Consider the following 15,774-nt stretch of genomic DNA (forward strand, 5'->3'; position numbering starts at 1 on the left):
TGTGTGACTAGGCCTCTCGCAGAGCAGTGGTGACACCGGCCTGGAGCCCTCCCGTGCCCCTGCTCCTGCAGTAGCTCTGGGCTCAAAGGGCTGTGCTTTGTAAGCTCCTGGCCATGTCCATCCAATGACCCTCCAGGCCCTCCCTGAGAGGCTGGATGGACAGAACATCCAGAAACCAGCCGCTCTGAGCCTCTCAGCCCAGAGGGATTTAGGTCTGCCTTGGTGAGAGTTGATATTTACATTTTTACCCACAGCCCTGTGGCACAGATCGCACCTGGGAAGAGTGTCCTGAGGCGGGGTGGGTGATCTCATTTTCCAGAAATTGGAAAATCTCCAGAGGGGTTCCCCCACATTCTCTAAGCCTTAGTTTTCTCATCTGTGGGATGAAAGGGATACACTAGGTCGTGATTTTTTAAACATTTTTTATTTTTAAAAATTTATTTACTTCTTTATTACTATTTTTTAATGTTTATTTATTTTTGAGAGAGAGCGGGTGAGGGGCAGAGAGAGAGGAGGGCAGAGGATCTGAAGCGGGCACTGCCCTGACGACAGAGAGCCTGATGTGGGGCTTGAACTCATGAACTGTGATCTGAGCTGAAGTCGGACGCTTAACTGACAGAGCCACCCAGGTGCCCCTACTTATTTACTTTTTAAAGATTTTATTTTCAAGTAATCTCCACACCCAGTGTGGAGCTTGAACTCACAAGCTTGAACTCACGGGATCAAGACTTGCATGCTCTACCGGCTGAGTCAGCCAGCCAGGTGCCCCTAAACCTTTTTTTAGCATTAAAATGTTGTGTGCGTGTGTGTGTTTTTTAATGTTCATTTATTTTTCAGAGAGAGAGACAGTGTGAGCAGGTGAGGAGCAGAGAGAGAGGAAGACAGAGAATCTGAAGCAGGATCCAGGCTCTGAGCTGTCAGCACAGAGACTGATGCGGGGCTCGAACTCACGAACTGCAAGATCATGACCTGAGCCGAAGTCGGACACTTAACCGACTGAGCCACCTGGGTGCCCCAAACTGGTAGGATTTTAAAAGCACAGATGAAGCAGGAAATAGACTGCCCTGGAATGGACCCCTGGAAGGCTTCTTGGAAATATGGGTTTATAGACAGTGTGAGAAAAGGCAGGTAGAGAGGAGCGAGAGAAGTAGCCCCAGGAGATTTGAAGGAGCAACAGTTTAGATTCCTTTGAATTTTGCTCCAGCCTTTCTGGTTTCAGGCATATGACAACGACACTGAGCTCAGTTTCCTCATCTTTGAAATGGGGATAGTAAAAGTACCTCAGTCTTGGGAGATATAAAGGACTGTCCTTAACATATGTAAAACTTTAGTTCATAAGAGAAGCTCCAAGGGGCACCTAGGTGGCTCAGTTGGTTAAGTGTCAGACTTCGGCTCAGGTCATGATCTCACAGTTTGTGGGTTCGAGTCCTGCATCCAGCTCTGTGCTGACAGCTCAGAGCCTGGATCCTGCTTCAGATTCTGTGTGTGTGTGTGTCTCTCTCTCCGCCCCTCCCCTGCTCACGCTCTCTTTCAAAACTAAATAAACATTAAAAACAATTAGAAAAACCAAGAGAAGCTCTATAAATAGTAGCTATTAGAATCTTTAAGGCATTTCCACCAGAAGACCTGTGGGCATGAGCTGGAGGAGGAGGGAAAGCCAAAGGTGATGAAGCAGAACGATAATAGAGTGGTCCCCTCTTATGGACAGGGATACGTTCCAAGACCCACAGTGGATGCCTGAAACCGTAAGTAGTACCCTACATATGCTATGTTTTTTCCTATGCATACATGCCTATGAGAAAGTTTCACGTATGAATTAGGCACAGTAAGAGATGTACAATAACTAATAATAAGACAGAACTACAGCCATATACACATAAAAGTTATGTGAATGTGGTTTCTCTCAGAATTTCTTACTGTACTGTACTCACTCTTCTTGAGATGATGTGGGATGATAAAATGCCCACGTGATGAGCTGAAGTGAGGTGAATGACACTGTGATGGAGCATGAGGATAATGTGAAAAAACAACAGTGGAGAGAAATCATTGACCCAAAATCTGATGTTCTCATGGAGGAATTGGTGGGAAGAAGGCAGGTGAGAGATCTTTTGAGGCCTGAGCTCACTGCCCCAGCCCCATCCTGTGCCGCCTTGCTCTGTTCTCCACCCTTTGGCACCATATCCTCTTTCCTTCCCTCTCTGGAACCATGTATCCTCTAACCACAGGGCCTTTGCACAGCTGCTCCTTTTACTTGGAAACTCTTTCATTGGCCCTTTGCCTTACCGTTACTTACACTTTGCCTTTCTTACTTTTGTAGGGGCTTTCTGGATCCTAAGTGAGGTCAGTTTCCCTGACAGAGGCTCCCTCAGTATCCTCTCCTTCCCTTTTGCAGCCTGGATTTCAGCCTGTGAGTATATATTTTCTAAAAATAAAGATATAACTCGTATACAATAAAGCTCATCAGGTTAAAGTATATGAATCTACAAATTTTAGTATGTTCACAGGTTGTGCAACAATCACCATTATCTAGTTCCAGAATATTTTCATCAACCCCAAAAGAAACCCCGTCTATCAGCAGTCGGTCCCCATTGATCCGCTAGCTCCTGGCCACTACCAATCTACTTTTTGTCTTACAGGTATGCCCACGCTAGACATTTCATAGAAGTGGAATCATACAATATGTGGTCTTTTGTGTCCAGCTTCTTTCGCTTAAATGTTTTTACAGTTCCTCCATGTATCAGTGCTTCATTCCTTTCTATGACTAAATACTAGCCCATTGAAAGGACATACCACATTTTGTTTATTTATTCATCTGTTGATGGACATTTGGGTTGTTTCCACTTTTTGGCTATTGTGAACAAGTGTAGAAGTTTCTTATGTGGCCATCATGGAGCATGCACGAGGTCGAGAGGGGGAAACTAATATTATTGTAATAGTTATGAAAACCGAAGTATCACTTTGGAAAATAGTAAGACACTTCCTCAAAAAGTTAAACACAGAGTTACCATATGACCCAGCAATTCTACGTCAAGGTATATAGCCCAAAGAATTGAACACATGAACACACAGGGGTGCCTGGGTGGCTCAGTCGGTTGAGCGTCTGACTTCAGCTCAGGTCATGATCTCACACTCCCTGAGTTCAAGCCCCGAGTCAGGCTCTGTGCTGACAGCTCAGAGCCTGGGGCCTGCTTCAGATTCTGTGTCTCCCCCTCTCTCTGCCCCTCCCCTGCTCATGCTCTGTCTCTCTCTGTCTCAAAAGTAAAAATAAAAACATTAAAAAAAATTAAAAAAAAAAAAGAAAACATGAACACACAAAAACTTGTACACGGATGATTATAGCCATATTGTTCAACAAGAGCCAAAAAGCAGAAACAACTCCAATGTCTATCAACTGATGAGTGAATAAACAAAATGTGGTGTCCGTATAATGGAATATTATCCTGCTACACGAAGGAATGAAGGCTGGTTCATGCCACATCATGAATGAACCCTGATGACAACTGATGACAGTGCACTCCATGAAGGCAGGGGATGACAGCTGTCAGCTCACCTGTTTACCCAGTGCAGACATATACTAGACAACCAAGAACGGTCTGTGGGATTGTAGAAGGGTCCCAGCCAACAGCCCCAGCACCCCATCCCTTGGATGTCTGGACTGGATCTCAGGGCAGCAAGTCTGCCTGAATCACACCAGGTCTGGCCCTTGATGACACAAGCCTCCTACCCTGCATTGTTTCTGATTTCTGCTTCACCACATGGTGAAGCCATGGGAGCCATTGGGAGCCTGGACGTCCTGCAGTCCTGGAGTCCTGGCACACTGGCCTGACTGGACCTGAAGCTTCTCGTTAGCAGCCAGGCCAGGAAGGGGCAACCAGGTAGCACAGGATCACCTGTCGCTTACCTCGGTGGAGTTCTCCCCAAAGTGTGCCCCTCCTATGCTCAGTGGTGTGGGTTGACAAACAGCAGGTTCCCAATGACCCCACAGTCCCTTCTCAAGTGGTGCGGGGCTCAGAGACTGCCTTGCAAGCAGCCTCTCACCTGTCACCAGGAGGGTGCTGGGATTCGGTGACACAGGCCCTGGACTTGCATTTCAAAGGGCCCCCCTTCTTCCTATAAAACTGGCACAGGGCCCAGAGGAGGGGTCACAGGCCAACCCCCGGCCCAGCTCAGCCTCCTGCAGAGGGGTCACTGGGAATTCTGTGTTTCGTCAAATATTGCTAGGCTAAGGAGTTTTATTTGAAAATAATTTTAATTAGCTGGAAACTAGGAGTTTAATAAATGGAAAACAGAGAACTTTCCAAGGCCATGGCTGGGAAACACTTGCTTTTTTAAAAATTCCGCCTGGCTTTGCAGGCCAGCTAAGCACCCTGACACAAGGGCCCGATTGCCAGAGGAATCCACAAGGAAAACAAAGCTTATTTTTAGAGAAATATTTTAAACTCGGTTTCAGCGAGCTCAGGAGTTTTCTTGTCTGTCTAAAATCCTTAATATCTTTCCTTCTATTTCAGAACTGCTTCTCACCCCAGAGGGTATAAGAACTCCTATCTGATGAGAGCTATTTCTGTACAGATGAAAATAAAGGGGTCCCCTCCCCTTCCAACCAGAGAATTGTTTCTAAATATGTCCCTGCAGTCAGGCTCAAGCAGCCTGTCCTTGACAGGTGTGCCCAGCAGTAAGGTGGGTCTGGGGTCCCTGCAGGTCTGGAGGCCTGTCTGCCACCCTCCCACTCTCAGCCCTGTTCTGCCCACCCCCCTGCAGGAAGCAGATGACAGCCTGGCCACCATTTCCGGGTTTTGAAAGCAGTTTTTAACTTGAAAGAGGCCTGCTAAAAAGGGCTGCTTTTCCTCTGTAGGTTTGTTAACACTCTCACCCCCATGCAGACACATCTAGACCCAAACATACAGCAACACCCACAGGTCCTTCCTCACACCCCACAGACCCACACACCTACCCACACAGCAACAGTTACAGATACACCCACACATAGATCCACTGCGCGCGCGCGCGCACACACACACACACACACACACACACACACAGCAACAGATACAGCCACAAACCCTGACCCCCGACTCACACACAGACCCCTGAACACACCCGTATCCACCCACGCGCACACACACACACACACACACACACACACACACACACAGCAGCAGCAGCAGCAGATGCACCCAAATCCAGACCCCCACTCACAGGCAGACCCCTGAACATACCTACACACACATACCCTGAACATACCTACGCACACATACAATCACAGACACGCCCAAGCCCATACCCACACTCACACCCACGGACTCTCAAGCTCTACAGACATACATACCCCACACACATATCGACAGCCTCACGTACCAGTGCTCCCCTATAGCATACAGACACAGAACTTTGAACACCTGCATACAGAATGATACCCTCGAACAGGTGCACTCCCAGCTAGACACACAAGGACACAGATACACGCCCTGACAAACCTCTCTCCACACACACAGACACACCCTTAGACACAGACACACTCATATGCTTTCCAGGTTTAGCAAAAACTGTCAGGAGAGGTTGGAGAACCCACTGAAGCAGGCGTGGGCCCTGGAGGGGCAGTGGCTTCCTGCTGCCCAGCCCCTCACCTACCTCCTGCCTGCAGGGTTCCTCCTGGGCAGGCCTCTGGGCCCTGGCCCTGCCTCTTTTTCCTCCCTTCCTCCTTGGCCTTGCCAGCAGCACAAAACTGGAACTGCCCTGGATGGCTACGGGTCTGCACATTCCTCAGAGTGTGGACAACAAAAAAAATAAACACAATTAAATCAGGTAACGACAACTGGAGAGTAGCTACGGTCCTCCGATGGAAGGGGAGGCTGGCTGTGGCTCGACCTCTAGGGGTCCCATGGGCTCCCCTAACTCAGGCCAAGGAAGGTGCAGAGACCCAACTTGTGCTTTCAAGAGGACTTGGCCAGAGTCATCTCTCCTTTGCTCTTGTCACCATGAGCTAAAGTGGGGGGCAGTATCTAGGGATGGTTCCCTCCCAGTTCAAATGCTCTCTAGGGTTTCTTCCTTGCACACATCCAGCCTGGAAGGTTTTCTCAGACCTCCAGGCAGATTTTAAGACCCAGTTTCCTCTGCTGGGCCAGACCTGTGGCCAAGAGCTGTGCCTGTCTGTCCTTCCTTCTCTGGGCCCTCCCAGGCCTGGACCTTTTATCTGGACTCCTGAACCTCTGCAGGGCTTGAAATCCCCATCTATTCCCATCACTGGGTGGCGGGGGCTTTGGCCTCCTCAATCATTTGTGTTGTGGCTTTTTTTTTTCCCTTTAACATACTCAGCAGTCGATTCAGACAGAGTGAGGAGTGGCAAATATGTCCATGCATGCATCCCTTCTCTAAAATAATCTAGAAGGTGGCACGTACTAATTGAGGCTGCTTAAAAAAGTACCTTATTTTTTTTAAGTTTATTTATTTTTGAGAGAGAGAGAGAGAGAGAGAGAGCGCGCGAGCAAGCGGGGGAGGGGCAGAGAGTCAGGGAGACAGAATCCGAAGCAGGCTCCAGGCTCCGAGCTGTCAGCACAGAGCCCAACGCGGGGCTCTAACTCACAGGCCACGAGATCATGACCTGAGCCGAAGTCAGATGCTTAACTGACTGAGCCACCCAGTCGCCTAGGCGTCCCCCCAAATACCTTATTTTCAAACAGCCCAGGGCAATGCCACTATGAAGACATTCTAAACACCCTCGCATCCTGGGCTCACTTTCACAACTGGCTGCAAAAGAATTTTATCTGGAGTGTAACACAGTCTTGGAGCCAGTCAACTTCAGTTCCGCTCTCCAGCCCGTGACAGGAATCCTGGCTTGTCCTTACTTGCAATTTTTACTTCTAGTCCCCTTAATTTACAAGAAAACTTTCCTAAGAGCGATCGAGCAATAGCAGAGAGTTTTGTTTGCTGTTAATTCCAGCCGCTGCAGAAAGACAATGACCTATATACCCTCCATTGATCTGTGGCAAGAGGAAATTTCTGAATGATTCCCCCCAGCTTTCCATGCTCCACTGAGTCTCAAATACAAAACATCAGATCCTAGCAGTCGGGCTCTCAAACAAACCAATTTTTAAAAATGAATGTGGCTTATCCCAACAAGTCTGACATTCCAGCCCATCAAAAGTGCTTGTTTAGAAAAATAAGTTTTGGAATGAAGTGGCAACAAGGCCTTTGAAAGCAGCTTGGCCTAAATAGCACCGCATTTTAGACTTTTCCTTCCCAGTGCACATTCTTTATGGGGAAGAGGCCAGGGAGCCCGCAGGGTCTTGCCGCCTGAGCCCTTCTCGGCCCCGGGCTTCCCCTCCCCCCACGGCTGAGGCCCTTAGCCAGGGGCCGGGCATCTGGGAGAACTTTGAAACTGTTCCCCATCCCCTTTGGCAGCCAAGCACCAAAACGCTCCAGTTAACGTGAAACAGCTGCCCGAGGCCTGGCGGGCTCCAGACCGCCCCTCCCCCACCCGCCCGCTCAGCTGGGAGACACGGGAGCCCCCGCACAGGGGTGCAAGCAGTGGTTGATAGGGCCCAGCTGTTGCAGATAAGAAAACAAACTATCGCTAAATCTTTTACCTACTTTGGAAGAAGTGTCTGAACTGGGGGGTGGGAGGGGTGGGAGGAGGGAGAAGGGAAAAATGTGGGTTGATTTATGAACCTGATTTTGAAGTTTCGAAGGGGATTGTAGGGGGAAAAAAGTTACCAAGGTTTTGTTCAATTGTGTGCGAATCAGCAGACAAATTGGTGCCCTTTCTTTTTTCTTCCTTTTTCTAGAGGCCTGGGTTGAATTTGCTTTCTGGCCACTTAGAGTCGCCTAAAGCAGACACAAATCCTTTTGCATAAATAACGTGTGTGCTCACTCCCAGAGGAAGCTGTCTGCATAAACAAACATTACCCAGATATAAGTTTGACCTGTTTAATCTTCCTCCCCTTTCCTTCCTCTCCGGACAAGGACACAGCCAGCCTTCCCAAAGTAGAGGCAAAACCCTGGTTCTCCAGCCCAAGAAAGTTTGTAACCCAACCCCCTCTTCTCCAGCTCAGCGTTCTAGTGGCCCTCGATACCCTCCTCCCTTCCCCACCCTAGCTGTTCTGGTCCCTGGGTGTCCCAGCAAAAAAAAATCGGACCTTCAGCTGCCACTGCAGACACGTGATCCGCTTGGTGACTCACAGGCGGGCCACACCCCCTCAGGCCTTGAGCCAGGGCCTGCCACCAGCCAGTCAGCCAACACTGGGATGCATCTTATTACCAAGGGGAACAGCTAACTAATGCCCTTGACAGTCCAAATAATTACTTTCTTTCAGCTAAAAGAGCTTGCTATAACATACATAGGGGCAGGCTTTTCTGAATTCTCACCTTGCCAGCTCCCGTGGAAACCTTAGCTCCCAACCCCTGCAAGGCCTGGGCAATGCCCGGAAAAGTGGTGGTAATTAAGGTAAGAGGCTCCATGTTCTGGTTTAAAAAAAAAAAAAAAAAAAAAAAAAAAAAAAGCTGGCTTACACATGAGTACCTTTTTTCCCAAAAATTTTATTGGGGGAAAACTACAAAACATTTACAGTACAATGTTTACAGCCACAATCTGTAGTGAACTGATTTCCCCAAAATATATTACAACTCAAGTTGACTTATCTTGTTACATTCAAAAACCTACTTCTGTCAAAGTAGTCCAGAGTCCATACATACATAGTGCTCCAACTGTACCTACGTACAAACAAACTAAAGCTACTGCTCATTCATCCGCTGTCCAGGAAAGCATTCCTGCCTTTCTACGCACACACACAAAAAAAATAGTACAAGTTTTGGAATCTTCTGTAATGAAACAAGGCATATTCATGTACTACATACCATTTTAGCACTAAGAGGTGGCCTCTTCACTTTATATCTATATAAAAAAAAAGTGGTAAATATCTTTTCCTTTTGTGCAGTTGAACCCATCCTACATTCAAATTCTCTCAAGCACTAATAGAAAAATACTTATTTGGTTGAGGAAGATTTAAGGCAAGTTCTGGCCCTTCCAAAGGCACTGTGAGGCTACCCCCACCCCATTATTGCTACATGTCTTTATATGCAGAGTATGTCACAGTAGAATTGGTGGAACGAACAAACAAACATGGGTTTTTTTTTGTTTTTTTTGCTCATGTCAAAAGTTGGAATGAGAAAAGCATGCCACATTTAAACCTGATTGCAAAGTATGTGGTCACCTTTTTTTTTTCTTTAAAGTTGGATGGGCTACAACCATTATACATTCTAAGAAAACTCATAAGATATTCCTCAAACTACTTCCACAGCATCAGGATAGATTTCTGTGAAGAAATCATGCAATCTTTCAAAATTTACGTAAACAAGGAAAGAAATTAATGAAATAAATATTACATACAATCTCTTAAATTAAGATTTTTTTTACTCATTTACAATAAAATAACCAAGTGAAGTTACAAAAGGCATATATTACTGTGAAAAGAACATACACTCCACATTTTGCCGATTAATAATGGCAATCATAATTTAACATAATAAAAGAATATATATCTATTGCTTTTCATCATACTTGATAAATACAGTATGAACAAAATTTTCAATGTATACTTTTCACAAGATAATAAATAAGTTAAATAGTTTTTTCATATTGAGTTGTGGTGCAGTGGTGCGAATCAACTCAAAACAGCTAAAAATTCAGCAGTTATTCCCCCAACGATTACAAACTAAGCTCTGCCCAAGGCTTCCAGAAAGAGCAGACAAAATGGTTCTAAAATTAAACATCCACTAAGTGGTGGCAACAAAACCAGTAACCGGTATGAAACTTTGGAATGCAAGGGTTTTGTTTTTTTTTTCCCCAGACGTATAGAACGTTGTGTCAAACAAAAACCTGTCACACTGAAGACTACAATCAAGGCATATTCTTGGTAGAATACTGGATTCCAGAAGCTTATAAGTTTAGCAAGGTGGTGGCTGGCTGGTTTGTTTACACTGGTCTGAGACAAACGACAATTAGGAACTTCTCTCAAGATAAGAGTTCCCACATCTGGACTGTAACTAATGCTTTCAAGTGAAGATATGGAATGGTGGTTGGTAGCTGCTGGTGCTGGGTTGATTTTTTTTTTCCTAAAGTCCCAAACTCATAGGAGACCTAAAAGTTTAAGTGTTTGGTTCTTTGTTCTGTTCGCATCACAACTGCCCTGTTGTGAATATTTTGTTCATCAATACAAAAGTTCGTTGGCTTTTTTGCTCAACAAGAACGAAACTTCGTAATAATAAAAATTAAAAAAAAAAAAAAAAAGAGGAAACCGAAAGGGGAGGGGTGGAGGCCCCTCCCGGCACACAAGTTCGAGTCCAAGTGCTCGGTGCGGCCCGCAGTCTGCTCAGGGCCTATCACCAACCCCACTCCCGTGCCTCCCCCACCCCGCCCTTAACGGGGGTCGAGACGGCAGGGGCGCCCTCCAACATCCCCAGAACAGCCTTCCCTTCCTCCTCCTCGCTGGCGCCCTCTTGCCTCAGTCGTCGGAGATGGACAGGCGGCTGAAGATAGGCAGGCGGCGGCCGGGGTCGAGGCTGGGGGATTCGGAGCCGCTGAGGCTGCCGGAGCTCAGGGAGCCGCTCAAGTAGCTGTCGCGGTCAGACAGCGAGTCCGGGGGACTAGGGGGCGCGTCGAACACGGGAGACTCGGACAGGCGGCGCGGCAGCTGGAAGCTGAAGGGCGGTGAGGGCGGCGCGGCAGAACTGGCAGGGAGGGGCGCGCTGGGCGGCGCCGGAGGCTGCGCGGGGGGCACCAGGCCCTGCTGTTGCTGCTGCTGCTGCTGGCTGCGATAGTACGCCGCGGCTACGGCGGCAAAGTTGTGCGTCTGGATGGCGAGGGGCGCGATGAGGCTGCTCAGCTCTGGGCCGAATGCAAAGGCGTTGTTGGCGCACGAGGCCGACGAGCAGGCCGCGCACTGGGCGCCCGGCGCCAGCAGGTCCTCGGCGCCCCCGGTGCCGTACAGAAGCGCTGCCGCGGCCGCAGCTGCCGCCGAGGCACAGCACGTCGGGGCGCCTGATGGCGTGGAGGCCGCTGAGGCCGAGGAGCAGGACGAAGCGGACGAGGAGCAGGAGGAGGCCGAGGAACAAGAGGGCGGTGGCGGCGGCGTGCGCGACGTGGGGCTGTCGAGCAGCAATGGCGACTCGAGGCCCCCGGGGGGCTGGTGGTGGCCAGACGGGAAGCCCGAGAAACTGAGGCTGTGATGCAGCTTGGGCCGCGGCTCCCGGGGGAAGCCCAGGTGCAGCGCGTCACGCGCGCTGAAGGCGCGCAGGTCCCCGGAGGCGCCCCCCGACGGCGCGGGCCGCCGCTCGTCGGCGTTGTGGATGAAGTGGCAGCGCGGGCCGTAGGGGCAGAAGCCGATGGTGTGGAAGGTACGGCACAGCTCCGTCTTGTACTTCGGGTGCCGGGTCAGGCTGCGCAGCTCGTGGAAGCCGTGAGCGAACTGGCACTTCTCGCCGTACTTGCACGTGCCGCTCTCCTCGAAGGGCCGGCACAGCTCAGTTTTGTAGCGCGTGGAGTTGATCTGGGAGCCGCCGCCCCCCTTCTGCTGCTGCTGCTGCTGCTGCTGCTGCAGGTGCAAGAGGTGCTGGCTCCGCTCTCCGTTCTCGCTGAATGAGCGGTCCCGGAATTTGTTCTCCTTGTTCAGCAGGGCCGTGCCGCCGCCCCCTGACTGCTCCTTGAGAGTGCCGTAGGAGGCCGGGCCGCCCGCCGCCCCGCTGCCGCAGCTGCTGCCGTTAGCCGCGCCCGGGAACTTGGGCGAACAGCTGCCGGGGCTAGGCGCGGTGTGGGCGAGTGCGTGCAGGTTGCTGGCCGAGTGCCGTCGGAGAAAGCCCGGTGTGAAGCCCGAGCTAGGGGCGGCGGCCACGGGCGTCCCCACCGCCTTCTTGTCCAGCATGTTCAGATTGAGGTTGGCCAGGGATTTCTCCGTCTGCCAAAAGGAGGGGGGCGAGGACGGGATGAAATATGGAAAGGGAGGGAAGAGTTGGGGCGAGTTGCAGAGGAACTTCCAAGCCTTCTGATTCTTCTTCCTTTTTGCAGATTTCGATTCGGCCCCCACCCTCCGCCCCTACACGCGCAAAAGAATCATGTTCGCGTTGGGAGGAGCCGACTCCCACCCCAGGCCGCGCTCGGTTTAGACATGTGATCCTCAGCCCGTGGGCCGCCAGTCTGGGCGGCGCAAACCCCGTCCGGGAAGCCCCGGGCAGCGTGGCCGCGGTCGGCGCCGGAGGAACTAAACAGCGACAGCGGCTCCCCCCTGCCCTTCCTCCCAGCTCCTTCTCCCCGCCCACAAGGCACGAGCACACACTACAGCAAACTCCAGGATTTTTCCCGACCCCGAAGTCAAGGTGGGGATGGGTGCCCCAAAAGCCGAGGGCAGAGGCAAAGTCTGAAAACTCGAGGGGCTTCCTGCCTGCCCGCTTTACTCCCTCCTTGCTCCCTCGCGTACCTTGCACAAGAAGTCGATATCGTAGAAGGCAGACAGAAGTGTGGTCGACATGTTTCTGGATCCTGTAATGGTCGGCGCTGCAGGCAGGGAGGTCCGGAGGAGCCCTCGGGGCGGCGCGGCCGGGCTCGAGCCACGACGAATAACGGGTGAGGGGCGGGGGAGGAACCGAAAGTTTGCCGGGGTTCGAGACAAGAGGAAGAGGGAAGCAGCGTGGACTGGCTTGAGGGTGCCCGGGAGTGCGGAGTGGGGGGAAAGGAGAAGCAAACAGCGCTCCTCCGCGCCCCGGGGTGCCCGGCCCGCCCCCCCCCCCGCGCGGAGCCGACGACAGCTCGCGGACTGCTGGAACTCCGCGGCCCGCGAGCGCGCGCCCTATATAGAGCCCGGGAGCGCGGCAGCGGCTAGGCGGGCGTGCCGGAGGAGGGGACTGAACGCTGACCCCGCCGGGGTCTCCAGGCAACGCCGCCCGCCGGCTCGCGGACGTCAAGCGCCTTCGTGGCCTCCCATTGGCCGCCGCCAATTTTTTTTCTCCGGGGGAGGGGGCGGGAGGCCGTGGGGCGGGGCAGGCTGCCGGGGCGCCCGGGGCGGCGTGGAGAGCTCGGCCCTGTTGGGTGCTGCTGGGTGGCGGCGGGAAGATAAGGCTCCTCTTCTCTGGGGGCTGCCCTGTTGGAAATCCACTGCACGTTTAAAGTGACCAGAGTTCTGCAGCCCTGGACTTGTCTCCTCGCGCCGGATCCTGCTAGGCGAAATTGCGAAGCTTTTATCTCCCACTCTCGGTTTTATACTGGGCGCGGGAATTGCAAAATGCAAGAATATTGCAACCGTCCGTGCGGCCCGGCTGGCTTGCAAAGGGTGCTTGGGCCGGGAGGCGGGGGCTCTGGGCCTGCGTCCGGTGGGTGGTGGCTCCATCCCGATTGCACGTGGAGGCGCGGTGGGGGTGGGGGCGGGAGCGGCCACGCGGGCGGCTGCCGCGGCAGTCTCGCCCGGAGGAGCCTGGGCCCGTTTCTCCGCCCCCGTCCCCGCCCAGGCTGCAGTAAACAGGGCTTGAGCGCCGGGGCCTGCAGGGCAGGGCTGAGTGTCTGAGGACAAGGCGCTGGCTTTGCTAATCACATCACAAGACCTTGAGCTAGGGCCAAAGGCGCGGAGTGGCGCGGGGCGTCCCGGGCGGGGGAGCCGGCTGGGAGGACGGGAGGAAAGGCCAGGAGAGCTGCGCAGGCCTGGAGGCGACTTCCCGCCACCCCGTCCGTCCGCCGGTCAGCTCGGCCTTCCCCAGCCCTCCCAGGGGATGGGGTGCAGCTGCCGGCTGAGGCTCCCCGGCCGCCGCGGCCGTGGCCGGGCGTGCCCTCCACGTCCCTTTCCTCCCTGGCCGTTGGGGGCGCCGCGCCCTGCCTTAGCTCGTGGTGAGCCGCAGGCTCGGGCTGAGGCCGGCCAACTGCCCAGGCAGTACAGGGCGTCGAGGACGCTCAAGGTGGGCTTGCCCTCTTTTTTCCCCCTTCTCACCAGTCCCACACCCCAAAGCCCTGCTCTGGGTAATGCCTTTGCCAAGGGGCCCCCTCAAGGGTACGGGGCAGACAGCCCCCCCTAGCGCTCAGTTAGGCAAAAGCCGCTGACAGCCCGGTCGGGCAGATGTGGGGTCTAGGCCAGGACACTTATCACTCGTCTAAACATATGCTGCCAAAACCTGGAGCCGGCCCATGATCTCGCACACCTGGTAGCTTAGGCTTCATTTGGGCCTAAGTTGGAAAGCCCAGTTCCCTCTAGGGAAGGAAGCAACCCACGCCCCCTTTCCCAAATTGAGGTTATTTCTTGTTTCCTCTTGGTCATTTCCATTCGTTAACCTGGAAGTGGGGGAATAAACCATTAGGCCTGTCACTCATGGAACTGACGCCTCAGAGTTCAGTTTGCATGCAGTTCCCCCTGCTGTCACTCCCTAAGCACCCACTCAGAGAGCTAGAGTCTGCAGTGGGCTGCAAGCACTTTAGGACCAGAAACCCAGGGCTGGCGTTCAGGCGCTGCCCTTTCCAAGTCATGTGGTCTCAAGCAAATCACATAATCTCTTTGGTACTTGGGTTTCCTTGTAAAACTAAGATAATTCCTGCTTTACTCATCTCTCACCCTTGTCAAGGTGCAAATGCGTTATCTGTTAAAGTGTGTAAAAGATGTACAGGTATAAATCCATATCATTTATTAAAATAAATTGACAAAGCATAAAAATGGAGACAGCCGGGTCTCTGGACTGTGGCCAGATGGGTAGAGGTCCACAGGATCATGCATGCAGACCTGAGGGGCACCAAATCTTGGACCATCTAGCTTGGAGCCAAGAGCAATGACCCCGGAAGAGGGGATTGCTTCAATCTGGGTGATTGCACCACCCAGCCTGCACTGGCCCCCAGGCAGCTGTGGCTGACACAGCCCAGAGCACTCAAGAACCCCAACTGTTCTGTTTTGTTCTTTGTTGAAATGACCCCAAACATGGAGTCTGAGGTTTGCCCTGATAGTAGTATTCTAAGATTCCCCTGGGAATGCATCAGGCAAGTGTGAAACAGCCATTTTACTGCTATTGTAGGTCAGTATTAAGATTTCAGATATAAAACCAGTAGAAACTTCTGTCCCTCCTGTCCTCCCAGGCTGGCCACAGCCAGCCATCATCAAAATCTGGGGTAGTTCCCAGTCCGCAGCCATGAGAACACCCACTTGCAGGCTTGGTAGAAGGATCCTAGAGATAACATGTACATATGCTATGGTACATGTTTTGGTAAAGAGCACCTGCTGGTATAAGGTGCTTTTATTATTATGTATCTGCTTTTATTTCATTTTAAATGGAGAGAAAAGGAACGCTGGCCGTTTCCAATGAGTTGGGCTTTACTGGGGCCAGTTTCATAGTTATTGAAACATGGTCATCACTGCATTATGCCAACAATTTCCTGACTTCTGACCCAGTCAGTCCTTCTCAGAACAAAAAGAAATGTTAGACTGGCAACTTACCATCAAGTGTGGGCTACACAGGATCCTAATTAATTCAGGATCACAAAAAAACACATTTTGAGCCGAATAGTCCAAAACTACCTAGGGAATTTCCTGCTCTCTTTAGGACAAAACTTTGGATTCTAAGTTTACTCCTTTCCTTGCCTTTTCCTACAGAGCTATTTTTCTGTACTTCCAGTATGGCTGTGTTTTTAGTGTTAGGTGGTTTTTTTTAAAGAGAAACACATTTGAAATACGAGCTTTTCTGCAGTAGGAAATGATACCAAACTTTCTCTCTTTTAAACTGCCCCTTCAGACCGTCAAACATCAATAACGTAGTTCCAAGTGA

The 15,774-nt window shown here is 51.5% G+C and overlaps 1 protein-coding gene and 1 long non-coding RNA gene across 3 annotated transcripts; one reads left to right on the plus strand and one right to left on the minus strand.

The window, feature by feature from the left end:
- The first annotated feature begins 1,490 nt into the window (after window positions 1-1,490).
- Window positions 1,491-12,574, plus strand: LOC124502911 (uncharacterized). Of its 2 annotated transcripts, none has more exons than XR_006960086.1 (4): window positions 1,491-2,096; window positions 2,318-2,407; window positions 2,494-2,636; window positions 12,056-12,574. It is a non-coding gene; the product is annotated as an uncharacterized LOC124502911 (long non-coding RNA). The 2 variants fall into 2 exon arrangements; XR_006960085.1 differs by lacking the exon at window positions 12,056-12,574 and adding an exon at window positions 4,509-4,949.
- Window positions 8,513-12,548, minus strand: ZFP36L2 (ZFP36 ring finger protein like 2). Its single transcript, XM_047067533.1, has 2 exons — window positions 12,465-12,548; window positions 8,513-11,945 (listed from the first exon to the last, which is right to left on the minus strand). Exons 1-2 carry the CDS (start codon window positions 12,513-12,515, stop codon window positions 10,497-10,499), a joined length of 1,500 nt encoding a protein of 499 aa, XP_046923489.1. The 5' UTR covers window positions 12,516-12,548; the 3' UTR covers window positions 8,513-10,496.
- Window positions 12,575-15,774: the final 3,200 nt, after the last annotated feature.

The sequence above is a fragment of the Lynx rufus genome, unplaced genomic scaffold (assembly GCF_022079265.1).
Source record: "Lynx rufus isolate CCGP_SWC_20201006 ecotype Redwood Valley unplaced genomic scaffold, mLynRuf1.p SCAF_8, whole genome shotgun sequence".
In the NCBI taxonomy this organism is placed as follows: domain Eukaryota; kingdom Metazoa; phylum Chordata; class Mammalia; order Carnivora; family Felidae; genus Lynx; species Lynx rufus.